The sequence below is a fragment of the Onychostoma macrolepis genome, chromosome 18, assembly GCF_012432095.1.
Source record: "Onychostoma macrolepis isolate SWU-2019 chromosome 18, ASM1243209v1, whole genome shotgun sequence".
In the NCBI taxonomy this organism is placed as follows: Eukaryota; Metazoa; Chordata; class Actinopteri; order Cypriniformes; family Cyprinidae; genus Onychostoma; species Onychostoma macrolepis.
In genome coordinates, this window is record NC_081172.1 from 16,135,446 (window position 1) to 16,158,453 (window position 23,008).

Here is a 23,008-nt window from a genome sequence, read left to right on the forward strand (position 1 = left end):
TATTTTACTTTATTTTGTTTTATTTTATTTTATTTTATTTGTGATATCAACCATAATTATTGTAGTTTTATAGAAAATATTTTTAAGTTTTATTATTTTTACATTAACGATTATAAAGTCACAGTGTAAGCGGCACATATATTCTTCGAATATTTTCGAATATTTGTGACATACATCCGAGTCAAATCGATTCTCGAAAAAAAAATGTAAAGTGAGATTTTTATCCATCAGTTGTTGATTGGATTGCCAATCTGAAAATCTTGCAGTAGGTTGTAATAAAAGGGTGGGGTTTAAGTGGGCGAAATGATTGGAGAAGTTTAAAATGTAGACGAAAAAAATTAGTGAATCGTTTCATAACATGCATTTAGAAAATAGATTGTGTATATTTCCATCTCATTAATCCACAGTAAATTTCATTAATTAGTTTGATGTTGATATTTTCATTACACCTTTGATGTTTTGTAACCTTTTGTCCAGAAACTGAACACTGTTTGAGAAGCCGGATGGAGACATCAGATGCGGCGGAACTGCGGAAAGATAAAGCGAAGCGACTACACGACTATTAGATTTATCATGATCGGTTTACCCTCTTAATCTCACAATATGAGACGGTGAGCAGGGAAATGTCTCATCAATTACTTTGACGGACAACAGAGAACAAAATGTCAAACTAATGAACCCTGCCATCAAAGTGTAATCTCCGCGAAAATTGATTAATTTAGTCTTTGTAGAGTAACCCTGCACACCTCGAGCCCAGATAATCGCCCTGCCCCGTCCCAAGGCTGCTGGTAATAACGCAGACAGATGGATATCATGTGGGACACACCAGCAGGTATTCATCTCGCCGTGGAACGCAAAAGAGAAAGACAGGGAGCCACTGGTTGTATTGATGCTGACATCACCTCACCACCTCAAATCATTCTCCAGTCTTCCTCCCCGGATCCTGGATCCCCCCGCCCCTGCACCCTGGTTCCTGGCCATTAATAAATCCGTCCGTCTCCCCGTCCTTGCTATTTGAAGCTGAGGAGCCCCGCACTTTCAGATACACAGACCGCTCGCAGCGTTGCATCTGTCTGCCGCGGCGTGTGTGCCTGCGTTAACGCGCGTGTGCACCACTAAAAGAAAGAAAGAGAGAGAGAGAGAGAGAGAGAGAGAACGGGTGAGCGAGCCAGCGAGGAGAGGGAGAGAGAACGGGAGAAGGGAAAAGCTAGCGATCGAGAGAAAAAGGGGGAAAGAGACGCCGAGTGCATGAGAGCAAGACAAAGCAATGAAATTCATCGGAGCCGTTTACCTCCTGTTCCTCCTCCCAGCTTTAAGCTTCAACAGCAGGTAAGAGCAGATTTACATCTCCGGCTTTATCCATCAACCCCATCAATCTGTCTGTCGTGGACACAATAGCTGATTATATTCATCTGTGATGTGGGCTACTGTTAAAGCCTCTGTCTGTGCTTAAAAATGTCTGAAGAGAGAAGGAGAGAGTGATTGAGATGGCACCGAGAGCGAGGTGAAAGATGCTTAACAGCTCAACTTTTTCCTGCTTCTGCTCTGGGCTTGGCTAGCCTGCAGACAAAACAGAGATGTCCGCTTTCTGGCACACAGAGTGAGTGAAATGTGGCAGGGGTTTGTGGCTTATATGGGAAGGAGCAAGTTTTGTAGCAATCAGAGCTTTGGGATGCCCGTGCAATTGCAGAACGTGATTTTGTGTGTGTGTGTGTGTGTGTGTGTGTGTGTATTATGCAGCGACGGGAGGAATCTGAGATGAGGAATAAAGAGAGAAGAACGGCTAAGCCAGGAGGAGTCTTGCAGAGTCAGGGAGTTTTCAAGGATTGATCATTAATTTAACTACTGATAAAGCCGTGCCTCTTCCTCTCTGAACCCAGAGCACGGGAAAGGTCAGTGAGCACTCAGCCAAGATTTCAGCATTGACTTTATCATCTATGGGGTATTATTTAGGCTCTTTTTGGGTAAATTAAAAAGCTTGTTAAGAGCAAATTTGTTCTGCGAATACTTCTACCCTTTAGGCTTGTCCAGGGAGTGGCCCTAGAGCACACATGCTTGTAATACAAACACCGATACATTTATTGTTAACATGCGCGCAAACACACACACACACACATTTGTGTGCCACTAGTATGGAACAGTTACTGCAAATCCATCAGTGAAAGAAAAAATCAATTTCATTAAAAATAAATAAATAAATAAATGACAGCTCTGGTTGCCAGATATTCAGCAGTGTGGTACAGCCTTTTTGAGCCTGTATATTTTACAGATCGTAATCTTATATTTTGTTTACTGATATAATGTTAATACTGTATACCGAGATTCTTCAAGAACTAACATATGCTTAATACTTAAAATATTAACACTTTTTTTAAACACTTTTTTTACAGCAAAAATCCAAGTTTTTTTATGGCTTATAAATAATAATAAAATAGTATAAACATTTAAATATTTTTTATAAAGTTTTGTTTTTATGATATATCACTTATAGTTGAAAAGCATCTTACAATTAACAGTTAATATTTACAGCTTTTTCTCAGTTAAAACTGGTGGCATTTTTTTATTTTTTTTATTAGTTTTAAAAGAGATCTATAGCATATATCAATGTTTATTAATAAGACTTAACCAGCCTATTCTCAAATCAAAGGCATGGCTTGAATAAAGTATGTTAATGTGGTCATCTTATAACATGAAGAGAATTTAATCTCACTTGCTTTTTCTTAATGCAAGACATTTATCAAGGCCAGTCTCTCTGAGTCACATCTCCAGATTCTCATAAAACCAGTGTCAAACACACATTTGAACTACTATAATTTTCAAATTATACAATGCATTTTTCAATACAAACCTAGATGCTACTGCACTGAAACTGCCACTGGGTGATGATGCCTGTAATGTTTTACTGTACAGAGAAATGGTACAAAAACCATGCATTGTTCATGCATTTCGTAGATGCTTTTATCCAAAGCGACTTGAATTGATTCTACAGATCATTTGCTTTTAGTTCTTATTGACAAGAAAAAATAAATAAATAAATAGTTTTTTAAAACGTTAACTTTTTGAAAAGTTATTATTATTTTTGTCTGTTATTAGTACAGTCACCAAAGATCAAGGTCATACTCCGAACCATTGAGATACAGTGCAGTGGAGCATAAAATCCACAACCAACAGTGACTCGAGTGGTGTAAAAAAACAGCACTTGCCCTAATTTCTCTAGATTTTCTCCAGACTGAGCATCACTACAGCTCTGTGTTACGGTCGTCCCAACAGTCATACCTTTTGTTGTCTTTGGTGATGCTCTTCTACTATTCTTTGTTGTGATTTTTTTTTTTGTTTATATCTTTTGAACAACATATTTTGTTCTGTTGCGAAGCACAATATTTATAGTAAGTGGTATGGCTTCAATAAGATGAAGATGAGGCCACCAATCTTGCCAGTTTTAGTTTTCTAAAGATCATGCACGCTGAGAGAAATGGTCTATAAAATCAATAATTGCAAGATAATTGTCAATAATTGCAAGTTTTCTAGTGCATAAAACATAGCATGTTACAGTTCATCAGGGACAGTTGCATAGAGCTCATAATATCAGAAATCATACTTTCCAAGTTCTTATGAGTATAGAAATTTTGTTTTTAAATTTTAAGAGTGCAGCACTACTTTTTGATATTTCTTTCAATTTTTAAATTACTTCCTTCAGATTCGTAGGTTAAAAACATGGTCATAAAATATGTTTGCGTGGCTCTCATTTAGATATCTAGAATCCCAGCTCAGCAGTAAACCGCTCTCATGCCAAGAGCAAAAACGCTTTCTTACAATCTACATCAACATTTCATCAATTCTGCTTACTGGTCTGCAAAGCTCAACAGACTACTATTGAACTACACATGTATAAATCAGCAAGCTGTGCTATTCAGCGTTTTATACAGAGAGATGATTACATTATGCTGCATAAGCATTTGATGTTTGGGGAAACTTACTCCAAACAGAACTGTACTGAACGATTTCATCAGAGCCCGTGAGTAGCGCAAAAATGGCTGGATGAGGTGAAATGTGGCTTATTTGGAGTAATTGAATTCTTCCACAGCCACATGTTCATGGCATGCCTGTGCGCTTGGTGATGAATAGGTCAGGCTATCATGGCTGATGAATGAATTGGGAACTTCATTTGAAAGGGCAACCATGACCTTGCCACACACACATAAAACATAGTAAATCTTGGACAATAAAAGAAAATTACCATTACTGTATAAATTTTCACTCCTGTAGGTTTACATAAGTGTTGTGATGTGTGCGTGTTACGCTCTATACATCATTGCTTTGGTAATGCATCATTGTGTGTTTCAGAATATTTTATGCTTTCATACAAGGACATACACTTCTCATGGAATTCCCATGCCTTAGGAGTATTGTGTCAAATCTGAGTATTTTTTTTTTTTCTTGTTAAGGAAGATTTTATATATTCTTAATCAGCTTTATTAATTAATTTCTTTATAAACATTTTTAAAATTAAAGCTATATATAATTTTGAAAGTTTTATTTAATGTTGATTCTCTCTCTCTCTCTCTATATATATATAATCAATATTAAATAAAACAGCTATCTATATTAATTTCTTTATAAAAATGTTAAAAGAAAATTAAAATGTTAATGTTAACAAAAATGAAATAAATGACAAAAATGCATCAAGGTTTCTAATATAAATAATAATAATAATAATAATAATAATAATAATAATAATAATGATTTTAAGTAAAACTGTCTACATTTATGAGAAAGGTTTCTTGTGCACAAAATCAGCATATTAGACTTATTTTTGAAGAATCATGACTGGAGTAATGTCTGCTGAAAATTAATATTTGCCATCACAGGAATACATTAAAATTTATTAAAAATAATGATCATTTATTAATACATATAAGTGTAAATTTAAACTCTAATAATATTTCATAATATTACTGCTTTAACTGTATTTTCAACTAAATGCAGCCAAACATTTTTGATTAGTTCACCTAAAGTTTCAGGTTCCAAAACCCCACTTACTTTAATTTTTATAGAAAAAAGGCCTTAAAAAATTAATTCTGTTTATTGTGTTCCACACATGAGTATATTTGATGACAGAATTGTAATTTTGTAATGAACAACCCCTTTTACACATTCAAAAGAACGCTTTGTTTGAGCGATCATTTCCAGAATGTGCTTCCATAAAAAGTTTTCACATCTGTTCAACTTGTTAAGTATTAAACTAAGTTGTTAAACGTCTCTTTATCACATCCTCTATATTGTGGCTCTGGGTTTTGGTTCCCCGGCTCAAGTGGCTTAGTTCACTGTTACAACTGTCAGTGCTTTTCAGTTCCGCTCGCATGCCTGCAGCGTCTCCCTCAGGATCGCAGTCTCTCTCTCTGATGACTCAAACTTTGATGTAGGGAATCGTGGCAGCCTCTTCTGCCAAAACTTTGCCTCCAGTGAAGTGAGTGAAATGTCAAAAAAGAGCATTTGCAAAGGTATAAATGTAAGACGAAAGGTGGGGAACTCCCATTTTAAACCTAGATCAAGAATGGCGGATTGGTCATGTAATTGCTCATGTGCGTTTTTCCCCCCCTGCAGAAGCCTGCGTCTTTTGTTTTTATCAGGCAAAGCCTCGGAGGCAGCGGTGTCATGTCGGAAAATGACTGGGAAGACAAACTCATTGCGGTGTGGATCGATGACACAGTGGCTGGTGGGAGGGGGTCATATGTCTCGTAGCCGTGCTCTATGGGCCCAATCATTACCCATAAATCTCGTGTTTTAATGGCTCGAACATTCGCGCTGATATCCTTGCGCTTTGGCTACTCGGATGCGATAAAATATTCCATTCTTGCTTTGTGTGAATAATGACCTTGAATGATGCTTTATGGTTACCATGGCAACCGTGATTGTTCCCTTGATAGGAATCGCTCTAGTCAGCAAGCGTACTAGCAGAATTTGCTGGGAACACACTGATGAGTGAGGGTCGTGCACTTTGCTTTGCTTTTCTTTTCTTTCTTTCTTTCTTTTGTGTGTTTTGTTTAGCAGTGCGAATGACACGTCATTCCTTTGGCAAACTAAGATAATATAGTTTCCAATTCAGGTTAACCCAGTTGCGTGCAATTGAAAGTTTTTCAAAAGACAATGGTTTGAGAAATGTTTTTTCTTTCCCGTCTTGTGTTTTCCAGCAGCATCCTGGGGGTTAAACCTCTGAAAATGTTCTCAAAATATCCAACCTGACGCAATGGCTTTAATCTGACAGCCTCTCGCTGTATGTGTCACTGATAGATTCTAAAGAATAAGGAACTGCTGTGGCTATATCTCAAGCTTGCGTTGAGAGTGGAGAGGAGCACGTGCCAGGCTGGAGAATAGAACAGATTTGTTGGCAGATCCAGAGGTGCCCATGCGTAACCGCACCCAGAGTGCTTGGCATCGTGAGTAGTAAGTGGAAAAGGTCCAACATTATTCTGTGCTCACCTGCGTGATGCATGGCAGTCACCTTACAGACGTCTTTCTCTCCTTGGGTCGCATCTGTTATTTGCGTTGGGAGATTTCTATTAGAAATTGTGATTACGTTTTAGCTTTATTTATGATTTGAGATTCCTTTAATTCACATTTTACCCGGCTGAAAGAGCATGATTCATTGTATATTAAGGAAAATTCTGAGTTCAGTACAAGTTAAACTCGATCGACAGCATTTTGGCATAATGTTACAGTACTTAGCATAAAAATGAATTTCAACTTGTCTCTTCTTTTTTTTAATTTTAAATAAATCTGTCTCACAGCTTACAGTGGAAGTGAATAAGGCCTTTAAAATACTAAAGTATTCCAACAGTATAGCCACAAGACTTAAAGGGCACCTATTATGCCCCTTTTTTACAAGACGTAATATTGGCCTTGTGTGTCCCCAGAATGTGTCTATGAAGTTTCAGCCCAAAATTCCCTACAGATCATTTATTATAACAGCTGGAAAATGTCATTTTTGGGGTGTGTCCAGCTGATTTGGAGTGTATAGCTTTAATGCAAATGAGTTGCATATTCCCGCCCCGTCTTCAGAAAAGGGCATGGCTTATATGTGTCTGCATTGCATATCTGGAGCAATGAACACAGCCGGTAGAAGCAACGTAACTGAGAGCGAGCGAACCGTACATGTGGGATGTCAAATGCACTGAAAGGTGGACGAAACAGCACAATGTTACAGAGCTTGCGTGCAGATGGACTGAGCCGTGCGACTGCGCTACCGAACGAATCTCGTGCTACGAACGGTGCGAACTAATCTCACAAGCACGGTGCTGATCAGTTAAAAAATACTTAATGTACGCACACAAATACGGTTAAAACGCTAAGCACGAATGATATGACATTCACAAAGGAGTCTGGAGTGATACACGTATTTAGGTAGATTTTGAGGCGCATTACCTTGAAAAATTAAATTAATCCACAGCGTCCTCAGCAGCTCAGATGTTGGGAGAAAATGAAGACTCTTATGTTCATTCTTACATGCTAACACAGAGCACCGGGATTGCTTGCTTGACATTGTTGACGTTACAGCTGCTCGAGCGCGGAGAAAATGAAGGACAGCATAACCGCTGAGGGCGGAAACTATAGCAACGCGGGGCTGTCAATCAACCGCTGTGGCCTGGCCCTCCGAAATGTGACGTCACACTGCGGTGAGAGTCAAAACGGCAGACCTAGTGAGACTGACTTGGTATAAAGGCGAATAAAAAAATGAGGAGTGGGTGGATTTTTATTATTGTTGGGTGGTTGTGTTCACACACTGCCAACACAGATTTATGTCCAAACACCATGCAAAAGTGGATTTTGCATAATAGGTGCCCTTTAAACAATATGTGTGTTAATATAATTTTAGTGTGGAAAACAAAAGATTCCTAAATAACTTTCTGTGTAAAGTTATACCCAGTTTCCAGCTTTTCCGCCATGCCAATGTAACGCTGTAGGAACTAAAACACTAAAGCAGATATAAAAATGTTAATACATGCGTTTTAACAGAAAGTAAAAATGTACAAATACATACAGCTCACTATTCTGGTTTAAAATCTTCCAAAAATGGGCAACATTCAAAAAAAAAAGTTTTTCTCAGAAGTACAAGATATAAATTTGCAATTGCAAGTTATAAAGTCAGAATTGTGGGATATACATTTGCAATTGCAAGAAATAAATTCAGAATTGCAAGATATAAACTCTTGCAAAAAAATCTTCAGTTCTGAGGAAAAACATCAGCTCACAATTATAATTTTTTTTTTCTAGTCGTGAGTTTATATTTCACAATTCTGACTTTATAACTCACAATTGTGAGGTGTAAATTAGCAATTGTGAAAAGAAGTCAGAACTGACTCTATCTATCTGTCTATCTGTCTATCTATCTATCTATCTATCTATCTATCTATCTGTCTATCTGTCTATCTGTCTATCTGTCTGTCTGTCTGTCTGTCTATTTTTAAAGAAAGGATATATATTTAGAATATTCCTTCAATGTGCAGAGTAGAAAATGACATTTAAAAGTGATTATTATTTTATCTTGAATTAATAAAGAATGTAGCGCTTTAGCCCTTACTGTTTTCTGCGGTTGGATCAACCGGATTCTTCATGCAAATGTGATGTTTGTGGGACTGTGGCTTTGATGAGATAAGCCAATCAGAATGGAAGATTCTCCAGAGACACAGAATGCACAGACAATGTCATAAGTGTGAGGATGTGCATGCAGATAGGGGTAGATTGGAGGTTAGTGGGGAGAGGCTGTTGTCCTGTGCTCTTGCCCTGACAGAGAATGAAAATTGAAATTCGTGAGGCATACTGTAATCAGAACGCCATGGCAACCAAGCAGGCTGTCAAATAGTCACAAAGTAAATTAGCAATAAACAGAACCTTGCTTTGCCACAACAAATATAAAACTAATTAAGGCACCTGGTGATCTACAAGGACGATTGCCACCCGGACCGTTTATGAGAAATGTCAACATCACAACTGCTTCCATCCTCTGTTTGGGCTGTCTGTGTCAGGGGTGTTTTCCCCAAGGCAGTGCCTTCTCGAATTTGGATGAGAAAATATTTGGCAGTACATAAGCTGGGTCGCAAATCAAATATGACAAACTAGCTAACAAACCACCTACTGGATATCACTGTTTTTGGTCCATCTAATCAAAATGATCTTAAAATGACTTTTGAAAATAATGTGATTGTGAGCTCCTTAATTAAAATACAGCTGTTCGTTGTTAGTTCATGTTAGCTCCATTGACTAATATGAACAGAAATAACTTTTGAATTGAATAATGTATTAGTAAACTTTGAAATTAAAATGAACTAAGAATAATAAATGCTTTAGAAGTATTCTTTATTGTTAGTTAATATAGTTAACTAATGTTAACAAATAAAAACTTATTGTAAAGTATTATCAAACATAGGCCTATTATAGTATGATAGTCCTGAGCATAATGTAAATGTGTTCCTTGTAAACATCTTGCGGAACAAATGTACATTGGAACAAAGACAAAAAAGGACACAGAAACCCTGTTTTATATAGTGATGGAGACAGTTACACATAATGTAACTGTTGGATTTTAATTTCATATCCAGTGCTAACTGGCTTCAGTTTTATGGCATTCAACATTCAAAAATAGCAGACAGACAGAGCAGCTTTATGCATGTTTGTTTGTAATTTTATACTCTTTTGATACATAAATAGTATGTTATATTGTAATGGGGTTTTATTTATTCTAGCCTTTTGTTCATTTCCAATTTTACATTGGAATGTCAACAATTTATTACTGTTATGATTATAAATGTGTAAAATGTTTTAATTACTTTCAGCAGTATATTCAATGTTTTTTTTCCTTTACAGTTGTGGTTCATTCTTTCTGATAAACTCAAATGCTCAAGTGAGCTTGTGGCATGTTTTATTTGCTAATATCATCTATATTTATTGCACTATAAAGGTTTGTTGGATTTGAAGTAAGCTTTTTGCTTTGAGTGAAAGGGTCCCAGGTTAAAATCGTGTTTGATATATAACACATTTTTGTAAGTAACAGTACAGTACAGTATGTCAGTGAATGTATATCGACATAGGGAGCGGGGGCTTTGGAGCGGTGCTGGTTTGAGAGAACATAAACACAAGCTCACGAACACAGAAATACATTCAAACTCATGCTAACAGCATGAAAACTCCCCTGCAGGAGGCTATTTTTCCTCTTTTCAGCAGGAAGGCTTTCATAAATAGAAAAAGGAGATATGGACTTTGCCTTCTCATTTTCATTGATCAGCATACATTCAGGCATGCAAATTAAGCCAGTCAGTGGTTAGACAGAGCAGCAGTGTTATCGTTAATATATTATTATAGTTTTTATTAATAATCTAAATTATTATTATTATTATTTTTTAACCAGTTTCTGGTTAAAGCTGCAATGATTTTTAGTTTTGTTAATTTTTAAATATTTAATCTTTAGTTATTTATGTTTTTAATGTTTTTTTAATGTTTATATATCATACTTTAAACTAAATGAAAATCAAAAATGTGTGCTTTGGCAACTACAGATGGTACGCAACCAGAATGAGCTTTTAACCTTGGGTACTGCTGCTGCATAAATGCATTTGCAGCTTTTGAACTCTTGGTGTTTTAGCGTCAGACTTCGACAAGCTATCAAAGCGCATTTTCGCAAGTAGCAGTCAACTTTTTCATGCCAATGAGCTACATTTGACGGCTGAAGTCAGTTGCATAAAGAAAAAACACTGTTGTTAAAATAATTGATCAAAAATAAAATAAGTTTAGGTTTCTTGTTATATTTAATTTCATTTCAGTTAACATTCATTTTATTTCAAGTAACAAAACAGTTTTTTATGGTTTTAGTTTAGTTTTAGTTAACGATAATAACCCTGCAGAGCTTTTCAGTCAGCTTCTGAATATGATAATGTCTTATGTGTCACTATGAAGAGTCTTGAATGAATATGCAAAACCTCTTGCAGAATTATAGCAGGAATCAAAAAGCCATGTCTTATGAACGCTCTAGTAGGATTTTAAGGGACATATAAATAAAATAAGCAGCGGGAACTCTTTCGGAACAGGAGGGAGAGCAGGGCCCACAAGGGATTTGTCAGACAAAGAGATTTGATGTATGCCTTTCCCAGCTCGAGAAGTTTGGAGCCCTGCATCGGCTGGGCTTCCACTGATGGAGTGAGTGAGGGCGGTTGGCGATTGAGCTGTTTAAAGGGACAGAGAGCTTCACACACTGTGCTTTTGCTTAAAATTAATGCCCACAGGAAGTGAGTGGTGTGAAGTATTGCATTGGGTGCTCTGCGTTTATGTTACGCAGACATTGAAGCATGTCTGGTTCTTGTCGCCACAGGACTAAATTGAACTGTCAAAAACATAGAGTTTAACACTGCACACAAACCTCTAACTTGCCCTGAAAAGAATGTGGGAACCAAGAACCTGTTTTTCAGAAGCAGTTCCATTTTGGAACTGAAATGTTGTTTGTTTGGATGATGCATCTTCCAGTCCAGATGGAATACTCAGTCGACTCAATCAATCGCTATTGAATCTATAGTCTAAAAAATAGTTTTGCACAATTGCAATAACTCCTATGAACCATTTTTTGTTAGTCAGTTCAAAACAAATGGCTCTTAAGAGATGCTTTGTAGTGAATCAAAAATGGTGGCTTCCAAACAAATGACTTTTCAAGTTACATAAATGAGTGAAAACTGTTAAAATGTTGTTTGTTTAGTATTGTTGTTTAATATATGAGGCCAGTAATTGGATAGCATTTATGCAGCCTCTAAAATAACTGAATTCTTAAGTCTGTTTACCATATGCACACCATTTGACAAGAATTGTTTAAAAATGCTATTGATATTATGCATCATTTAGAAGTTGCATTTCTTTTCCAAATATTTGTTCATTAAAATAACTTGAATTAGTACTGAAACAGTTAAATTCTTTGATTCTGATCCCTGTTGAGAAACATTTTCTAGTGCTACCAAATACCTCCAATTCCAATCAAAGCAGAGTGGAATGAGGTTTATTTGAAAACGGGATGCCTTGGTTAAATGAATATAGATTCCCCACCAAAAATGTTTCTCCCTGTAGCACTGACATTTCTAATTGAGGTAAAAACAAAAGCACCAAGGAACTGCTGGTTGCTAGGCATGTAGATATTCTGGTGAATGGCATGATTGGCCATTTCCAAAAACTGTATATTCATTGGATCTCATAAAAGGCACACAGCAAAGCTTGGCCTTGGTTCAGGCTGCTGCTTTTTTTTTTCAAAATAAGAGAGTTATTAAAGATGGAAGGAATGGTGCGGCAATTCATTCTTGCTGTCTCCTTTCTTATCCTCTCAGGGTCATATCTTCTCACATCCCCCCTTGTAATTGTTTTTTTTTTTTCTCAGTAATTTTTGGGTACTGAGATGATTTTGATTTTTAGATGAACTGAAAGTTCATGGACAGATAGAGGCAGAGAGACAGCAACTATAGTAGAATAACCCTGAGACAAAATGCTTTTAGTTTTTCCTGGGCTAGATGCATCTCACTCAGGTGCTACATTTATATCAGTTCTGTTTCTCAGAAGTTTGCTTTTTGTTTAGGGATTTGTGGGAAATGCATTGCCAGAGGCAGAAATAAAGGTCACAATATAGGAATGAATCATTCTGCCTCTAAAGCTTTAAATTCATGGATTTTTCATGAAATATGCTGAATATTTAAGATCCTTAATTGCTAATGGACTGGTTACTGTATAATTTAGCAAAAACCATGAGATATAATTGCTTTTGTCATCTATTTCAGAATAACATTATTTATTTAACAATATTTGAACCATTAAAACGATATATTGTTTTTCTAAAAGGCATTTACAATTGCTACATTTTTTGTCATCATCTCAAAAGATCTTCGATTTGAATATTGCATATGTTTTGCTCAAACACATGTAACATGAACGATCCACTAAAATGTATCTGTAGCATAAATGATCATGATTCTAAGGTTTAGGACATGAGCTATGATCTAGAATTATTGTTGCTGACTGATTGTTAAACATTGAGCCAAACCACTCTAAATATGTGTGTATAATAGATAAATGGATATTTATATTCCTGTTTTTCTGATGTTTTAAACATATAGAGAAAACTTAAGAAAAACAGGAATTTAAATATCTACCACTATTATAAAACATTCATGGATATGTCTCTTTTGAAATTTACAAAAAACTAATTTATAATTAGGCAAAATCATAGTAAGTCTTCATCGTGAATAATAATGAATAACATTATACAGGCTCTGTTGAGTTGCATAATTTTTTTACAATTATAAGTAATTGTGCTTATCACAGCCATATGCCAATTCAGTCACACAAATTGTCAAGAAATGATTTTGCATTTTAAATAGCCTCTATAGTTGGAAACAAATACAACAAAACAAAATGGCTATTGGATTTATTACATGTGTGGTGTGCAAAATATGGCAATTTTCTGTTGTGACAGATCAGTTTGAAACCATCCTGTGGTCTAAATTAATTCAATCTTTGAAGGGATTTTGTCAATATTTTTGCAGCATTGACCCATATAGAGTGAAAATCACATTTTATGAGACAATGGAAACAGCAGAGATTGCACCTAAACACAGGTGAATACCTCAGAACATGCTGAACAGAAAAAATAATAATAATCCTTGACACATAAACCTTTTTTTTTCCCACTGTTGTTGCCTGTTTTGTCCCAGAACTCGAAAATCAGTGTGCTGTGAATCCAAAGTTGCTGTTTCTCAGAAACAAATCAAGCTTTTAGATAAAGCAGTTTAGCATATTATATTCCCTGCCTTGTTCTTTTTTTATCCTAAGCTTTGATTATAAAGTCCTGATTATAAAGTCACATTTCCCTGTAGGACTTCTCTTTATTTTGAACTTTGTCCATGATACAGAGGAAAAGGAAAGTAACCTTGACACCCCCTCGAGAGAAAAATGGCTGCCTGTCAGTCAAACTTGAATCTCCCAGCAGCTTTGCAACCCGAGGTGTGTCAGGACAAGGCCGGGGGGAAAGTGTGAGTGAGTGTGTATGTGTGTGTTTATATATGTGCATGTATTGCCGTTTGGGGATCGAGGGTGGATGAGAGTCCAAAAGTGTCCGGTCGTTTGTGAGTTTTATTCAGCCATCAATCTTGTCACCAAGGTTGAGCAGATTCCAGGGAGCGGATGGGGCTTTTTTCCCCTACATGGAGGGTGACAACACTGCAAGGCAATGACATGAGCGGTTTGCAAGGATGCCACATGGTTTGACTTGAAAAGGACAAAGTGGACATTCAGGATGACTGACTAACTGACGCTGAAAGGATCTTCTGAATTATTTAAGCTGAAAACTCATTAGCTCCCTTTCAGATGACGTCCACTAGCATCTGCAAAGTTGTGTGCATTTGTTTGCAGCCCATCAAACCAAGATGTTCGAAAGCATTAGCTGATTGAGAAGACAAACTGTGAAGTCAAAGATATATGGACTTCAATTTATTAGAGGTTTCCGTTGAGCATGCAGCACACCGATGTTTTCCACAGGCTCTCGGGGTAAATTACTCTGGAAAAAAAATGATGTCTGTAAAATAAAAAATAAAAAAGCATTGTGCTTTTGAATCTAGCCTTCAGTAGAACTAATGCACGTTAATTCTCCGCTTGCATTAGTTCCAGCATTAGGCTGATCAAACGAAGAGCGAAATAATGAGAGATTTTCGAATCTTCACACCCTGAGCTATTTTCCTAAGAAGACAGCCGAAATTCGTTTGCCGTCTCTCAGGAACGGTCTCGTAGGGTGTGGTGTAATGGCTCGGCTCTGATGCCTCTATTTATGTTACCAATTTTTAGTGGAGCAGCATGAATAATTTAAGAGAGAAAAGATGGTAGAAGCAACAACAAACTATATCCGGGTGTTTATGTCAAGCAGCCATCGCACCATGAAAGCCTCTTATAAATCACGATTGCATCTCTGTCTCCGCCTCCCTGTGCCTTTGTCTTGTCTCTCTCTCTTAATAGCCTGTAATTGGTCCCCCATGGACCCGAAAAGAAATAGCAGAGATGCGTAACTCACTAGTGATTACTCAGATTAAAGTGTGTGAGGAAAGACTTGGTCAGGCATGTACAAAAGAGAACTTCATGAATAAAACATGCTACAAATCTATGGCTCTGATCATGAAAGAAGGATGGCTCAGGGCCGTTGGGAGGTTCTGTTTGTGTTGAATGATAGAGAGGCCTGCAACTGGATGAGCCAAACCGGCGTCTTGACTTGAGAAGAGAATCGCTGGGTTTTGGTAAAATAAAAAAAAAGTTTACAGAGAACTTAGTGTGGGAACCATACAAAACTGAACAGTTCTGCTTTTGATTGTTCTTAGTAATTCTTTTTTTTTCTTTAGAAATTGTAAGAAATATTTTGAAAAAATAAAAGTGACAATTGTAATCCAATAATTGGTCTTAACTTTAGATTAAATAATAGTAAACTCGCAACAAACTCAAGTATTATTTAAGGGGAGACACTGCAGGCAAAAACACTGTTTTTTCATGCACCTGTCAATTTTGAGATTTTGGGCTTTTTGGTTTTTTATAAAGTGTTTTTTCAGACTAGTAGAACGAAAACATCCAAAAGACACTGTTAAGTGTTTCTTTTATAGCACTTTATCTATTTGTGTCAATAGATTTCAATTACAATACATATTTTTAAAGGCCGTTTTCTCAAAATGAGTTTTTTCTCCTACACTGAGCCATAAATCTCCACTTCAGTAGCACTTACAGACACCAAACTTTACATATTTATTCCTGTCTATATCCTGAAGGTTTTTACAGAGGGATTTGTTCATATATAATTTACTTGATTATATACAACATTTTAATCCCCCCAAAATTGTCAAAATATAGTGTTTTCTGTCTGTTCTCAGTATTTTCTGAATTATGGAGTGACAAAATGAGATACCCAAAATTCCCTCTGTAAAAACTTTTGACTGTAATATGTCAAAAAAATTAAACAAGAATTTTGAAACTGACTTAATCCAGTGTTTAGATTTTTGTACTAGAAATGTATGCAAATTAGTGCATATTTCATTAAATAATGCCTCATTTGCATATTTAAACCTAACATTTTAGAAAACTTGTAATACAAAAAATGTTTGCAATTATGAATGTAATCAATCTACTAGGTAAGTAAAGTGATAACTATTAGTAAAAAAATTTACCCTATTCACCTGCAGTGTCTCGCCTTAAAACCCCTCACAGTTAGATGTGAGCTTTATTCACTTTAGTTTGATTCAGTAAAAAGAACTGGCTCATTAGAGACATTAGTTCAGGAATATGACTTTTACTGTTTGAATCAAAATTTTTTTTTGTTAAGGAATCGGACTTCACTGCGTGCATTGTATGTTTTTGATTCACTAAAAATAAGTGGTTTATTTGAATCATTTATTCAGGAATCTGACTTCAGCTGTTTTTTTCCCTGTATGTTTTTGATTCACATACGAGTCCAGTTGTTTTACTGTATGTGTTAGGTTCACTACAAAGAACCAGCTCATTAGAGTCATTCTTTTAGGAATTAGAATTCACTTTTTTATTGTAAGTTTTTGATTTTCTAATAAGTACTGGCTCATAAGAGTCCATCATTTTGGGCATTGTACAATCAGTGGTGGTGTTGTGGTGCTGCTAAATAAGTATTGCAGGAAACTCTGTCAGTGTATTTTAGTACAGTGTTCCAGTACAGGGGGAAGCTAACACTGTATTTTGGCTTGAAAATCCACTTTGTGTCTATTTAAAGCTTTCGCCTGCCACAATAATTTGGATTTAATATGAATATGTGCAGTTTATTTGATTAATCATGTAATTAATTTAAATACAATTTTTGACAGTCCTAGTAACAGTGCATGTGTTTAGATCGCATAGAACCAGTTGGAAGATGTTGAGCAGAAGCTGGCACAGAGATCTTTCTCTTTTCATGATGGCTGCAAAGAAATGCGACAGAAAATTGATTTTGATGTCATACATTGTGTAACAGCCAGTGTAGCACCCTTACGTGGCTATCTTTTGTTCCCGGGCTTACTTTAACCCCCAATGCCTCAACCTTTAAATCTGCCTCTTTTCTCTGCCTTATTTCGTTTCCAAAATGTCATATTTGCTCCTTTTGCTCCCTCCTTACATAAATCTGAATCCCTTATCAGGATACCCGCTACACCCCGGACGACACGGGGATGGATCCCGTTATTTTTATCTAATCTCCTTCACCAAGCATATTCTGTGTCTGCCTCCATCTCCTCTGACAGGAAAGCTGCTTGCATTAGTGCTGTATCTAGCCGCTGCGGTGCAATGTTTTGCCCTGACACCTCTCTCTGATAAGCACCCTCCTTCCCACCCCACCCCGCGCGTGCGTCAGTGAAGAGGGAGTATTTTGCCACCGATGTCTCTCAAGCAAAAACTGATAAAATACCCAGCCAATAATGCCGCAGTGGTACATTATCTGTTGGGCCGATATTTCATTTCTCTGGGTTTGTTTTTTCTTTCTCAGGGTAGACTCGTAAGGTCTATTTCCGCCACACCAGTCTCTGTGGTGCAGAGTGACTTCCTTTGTTTATTCTCTGTAAATAAAATGCTGGTTCGAGCGACGAAATTGCATTGAGCAGAGCAGCAAATCTAAGCAGTTGTTTATGGGATTGTACGCGCACACGCAGCGTGAGAGCAGCGCTCAGTTGGTGTTAAGTGTTAAGATATGAACTGAAATGTTAAATCAAATGCCTCATTTGGTTCGAAACTTTTCTGAGAAATGATGTTTTTGCGGTTCTGCTCAACAGGAGTTTTGCTGTGAAGAGTGGCTCTTTGAAGGCGTGTTATTGGCAGTGCCCTGATGTGCCACCAACTCATTTTTGTATTTTGTGTTGAATTTAAACAGTAAATTACTACAGGGCTTGGTAATGGAAAAGCACTCAGGTGTGTCTGGCTTTGGCAATGGCTTTATCATTGGATTTGCCAGTGCCACAGCATGTGTTTGTGTATTTGCATCTGTCTAGCCATGTTTGAGCCAACATGTTTTTCACAGTGGTGTATATAGTGGTCCCAAAAAGTATTTGGACACTTGCTGTTCAAAATTTTTGCAGTCAGTATGATTTTTATTGTTGTTGTTTTTATTCAGCAAGGATGAATTTAATTGATAAAGTTACAATAAAGGTATTTATATGATGTTACAAAAGATTTGTAATTCTATGTATTTCTTATATTTTTTCCTGAGAAATTTGTATGGTTTCCACAAAAAAATATTAAGTAGCACAGCTGTTTCAGCGCTGAAAATAATAAGATGTTTCTTGAACACCAAATGAGCATATTAGAATGATTTCTGAAACTGAAGACTGGAGTAATGGCTGCTGAGAATTAAGGAATAAAGAAATATTTTCTATTTTAATATGTTTTAATATGTAATTTAAATTGTAATAATATCTCACAATATTACTACTTTTACTGTATTTTTGATAAATACACTTCCTTCAAAAACATCAAATAGATTGTGTCCATGTCGCACTTAAAATTGTATGACTTTCATTGCAGTAGATGCAAAATGTCAAAAAAAGTAGCGAGATTTGACATCCAAGCTGTTATTTTTTTTTTTATCTTTGATTGATCATTTGAGCCCCCTCACAAAAAGTGAAATATTTTGCTTAAAAAGTAGGTTAAATACTTATACATTATAATCAGTATATAATTATATACTACTATGTAATTACTTATATTATTTTACATATTTTAAAAGACTTACTGACCTTGAGACACAGTCATCAGAGCCTGCATGGTTCCCACAATAATTTCTTGTTTTATGTTTTAACTTTTGCAGATAAATGTTTTTCAAATATTAATAAGTAGTAAAAAAAGATTATGCCAGTCTGCTTAAATAATTTCATTCTTTTAATGGAGTCTTTTTTTTTTTTGTGACATCAGTTGTGTCACCCTGACATTTTTGACTTTATGCTCTCTGAAAAATATTAAAATAAAGAAAATGAAATAAATATGAAAAATATAGAAGAGGTGTTTTATGCCTGAATTATATTTGTAATGTGTTCTGTGAATAAATTAATAGATAATGGATAAGTGGTCAGATTTTCACATCTTTGGCCCAAGTTTGTTTATGCTATGTATTTGTTTCTTTAAATTAATGTTTCTTGGTTTGATTTTATTATGTAAAGCAAAGAGATTCATTGTTAAATGTGACTGAAGTGTCCAACTACTTTCTGGGGCCACTTTGTGTGCCCACAAAGCTGTTTGTATGGGCTTTTGTGCCATTGTTTGACAGTGTGAGCCCTGGGGGTGGTGGGAACTGTTGGTTTCTGTGGTGAGGGTTGACATGGTGCTGGATGCTGGTCAGCAGGGCTTTTGGTGAAAGGCCGTTGTTATGTTGCTGAAGTCCACAGCTCCCATTTGCCCGGTCTGTCTGTCTGGGAGCTCTCCTGGCTGGGCCAGCGCCTGTGACGATGCTGACAGGATGACAGCAGGGGCGCACAGGGGTGAATGTCAATGTGGGCGAGAGCAGTTTCCGCATGATCTGCAGCACATACAAACACACTCTCAAACACACACACACACACACCCTCACGCACGTATTGAAGGTTCTCAAAGGAGTGCGGCAACATCTGGTGATAGATAGTGAGAAGACACGTTGATGCTCGCATTTTAACAGAGAATTCAATTGGGAATTTTAATTAAGAATTCATAAGGCTTTTTCACAGAATCAATAAGGTATTATGTGGTATTGAGTTGTTAGAGTTTGAGACAAATATATCCAGCATTTTAATAGATCTTGAAACAATATATAAACACCCCTCGTGCACCTGTATGGCTGCAGGCAGGTATGTTGGACTCGAGAAATATTACAAAGACAATACAATTCCTGAATGCAGATGTAACATCTCCAGTATTTATTGAAACAGCAGGGTTTCAGTTTTGCGACCTTAGGCATTTAAAAGCTGAGAATGATGAACCGACAACTTCAACATTAAATTAGTGAACTGTTTTGTCAGTGCCGATAGCCTTGTGGACAGTACGCTGACGTATTGTGCCTTTGAGCTTCGGCATCCCGAGTTCGAATCCCGGCTCTAGGACCTTTCCTGATCCTGCCCCTCTCTCCCACTTCGCTTCCTGTCCGCTCTACATGGTCCTGTTGTAATAAAAGGCAAAAATAAAACTAAAAAATAAAATAAAATAGTGAACTGTTCTTAACAATTAGGCTAGCTGGCTAATAACAACATTGAAATTGTGTTATAAAGTGCAGCATTTGTTTTCCAGTTAAAATTCTCATTATGGGGAAATGATTTATAATAGTAACCAACTTATAAAACATTGAAGACAAACCTACTGATAGTTGAAAGGTTGTTAATTGAAGGTATATGCTTTTGTTGAAGCAATTTTTTTAAATTAAATAGTCATGTTCCACCAAATAATCACTCCACCAACAGTGGAATTCCTGGTGGAAAAACTACATTACCCCATGATTCTGCAAATAAATCTTCACCAGTCAGATAATAGAAAACTTTTTAGTATCTGTCTACTCCCATGAAGCATTGCAAATAACATAGTACTGTAGTCAGTGTCCCTTTGCTCTCAAACTTTGTATGTAGTTACATTTTGCAATAACATAAAATATATTGTTTCTGTATAAATAAGCAAAAGATCAATCAAAAAATGGATTAATATTTTATAATTTTATATTTTTCCATTATTTGCCTCTCACAATGATTCGTGGGATTGTAGGCTACATTTTTCCCTTATTAAAGCTGATAAGTACACAGTCTTGTACCCTAGTGTGTGCTTTTTTGTCTGTTTTTTTCATTTTTTTTTAAAAAACAAACAAAAATACTTCCTTATTCAAGGTTGCTGAAAAGCATGTCACTACTGTACTCCATTCTTTGCTTGTCACATGTCTGAAACCTGCATGCTTTTATTCAAATTGAGCTTCGGGTATATTACTGTTTCAATAATATTTTGGAGTTCTGTGGAACCACATCACATGCACTGAAAAACCAAGTTGTCTCATGGATACAAAGTATGTCTATGACTTGCATACAAATATGTAGCCTGAAAAGAAATTCGGTATGGGCTCATATGATACAGTAATGTGTGAAGATTTGTTTTGAGCTCTGCCAGGCTGAGCAGCTCTTATTATTATGAAATGACAAAAGGTTGTGGGGTATGGCTCAATCTGTTGCTGTGGCCTAGTTAGGCTGTCAGAAGATTGCCTGCAGGTGCGAGAAGAGATGCCATGAATCAGGTGTGCGCTTCAACCTAGGCCTAGGGCTGCACGGATCCAGAGCTCCAAACAGACGGCAGCTGCCCAGTCAGTCAGGCGCTCTTGTGTGAAGACTGGTTTCACACTGGCTTCCAGGCACTGTACCATCACATCGGAAGATCTAGAACAAATTCAAATGAGATTTTGAGATTAGTAAGTGAATATTTAATAACAGTTTTTATTTCTCGGTAGAAATAGAATCATTGATAACATTGACTATTTTATTCTTTCAGTCAGTCGCCAAATGACATGCAAATGATTGTGGGATATCTGGGGATATGTTTGATTTCAAAACACCAACGGATTCCAGTAAAAAGAAAATTTAATTTACAGTATAACATGGTATGTCATGGAATTTGGGACATTTTGGATGAATAAATTAAAAGAGCTGAACAATTAATTAAGTAGCTTTGTTTACCCCAAAAGAAAATGAACCGTTATATTTTCATCATATTTTAAAAGATTTGTTACATTGTTACTGTTTTATGCCTTCATTTGATTACTACCTTTTTTTTTTTCACCTGTCTTGATGCCTTCCCGTCTCTGTATGCTGTCTGATAAGGCAGTATTTTGAAGATTTCGGACATAGTCCCAGAGTGCACACTGCTTCAATGAACGCGTCAGTGAACATAACCAGCACACACACACACAGAGAGATACACATACTGTACTCCAGAGTTTCTGTCTGTCTCTCTTTTTCTCATTTACAACACATGTTCGTTCATTCACTTACAATTCTGTCTGTTGCCACATGGGTGAAATGATGTGTCACACACACATACACACCTGCAGGCTGAACACATGCCCATAATCACACTTTCCTAGGCTGTGATGTTCACATTGAATTACCATTTGTGCCAGTCATGAGGCAGGGCGTCCCTCATGAGTTTAAAATAATTTTTTCTCCCTCGCTCTAAAACATTTTTACACTGTAAAAATCATTCTTAGGTCTAATAAATAATACAGAAGAATATTTTTGTGTTTACTTACTATTCAAACTGCCTACAGATTTCATTAACACACACACACACACACACACACACACACACATATATATATATATATATATATATATATATATATATATATATATAGAATAGCATATATATTATTCTATAACATTTTGTGTTGATTTAGTTATTATTGCCATTAAATTGTTTAGGCTTGTTGGTGATCTATTGGCTACTGAAATGTTTGGATTTTGTTGGCCTGTCCATCGTAAAATCAATTTCAATGTTTGATTGTAAGGACATTTTTATTTACTTTATGATAAGTGGTTTTATGTTAGTTAAAATCAGTTTTTCTGAAGCAAAACCACTATGCACAGCCTTGCATCTCTGTAGTGCAAATGTTTATTTTACTAGCTGCACGCATACTGGTTACTCTGAAGCTGGACTTCCCAGTACGCACTGGGGCATGAATTATTAATATGGTTGCGCTGTTTGACTGTTTGCCAGTTTTATTTACACTGTTGTTGTTGATTTTGTTGCCGCAGTTCGTAACTTGTTGTCTTGCGAAGTCAGGATGTGTGTTAATACGATTTTTGTTGTTAGTTTAAGACAGCAAACGTGCACATTTCTCCATGCACATGAGATGAAATATGTAAACAGTTTAGTGCTGTGTTTAGTGCTTTGCACTCTAAGTTGTTATAACTCTAGAGACTATTTCAAAATTAATCTAAATAGGTAATTGTTACAAAGATGGCACATTTTAAGTCAT

The 23,008-nt window shown here is 36.3% G+C and overlaps 1 protein-coding gene across 1 annotated transcript in view; it reads left to right on the forward strand.

Annotated features, from left to right (window-relative positions):
* Positions 1–483: 483 nt before the first annotated feature.
* Positions 484–23,008, forward strand: part of luzp2 (leucine zipper protein 2) — a 110,884-nt gene continuing 88,359 nt past the window's right edge. The window contains exon 1 of the mRNA XM_058752278.1: positions 484–1,329. Within this exon, the coding sequence (XP_058608261.1) occupies positions 1,268–1,329 (62 nt within the window). The 5' untranslated portion in view covers positions 484–1,267. The remainder of the gene's footprint in view (positions 1,330–23,008) is intronic.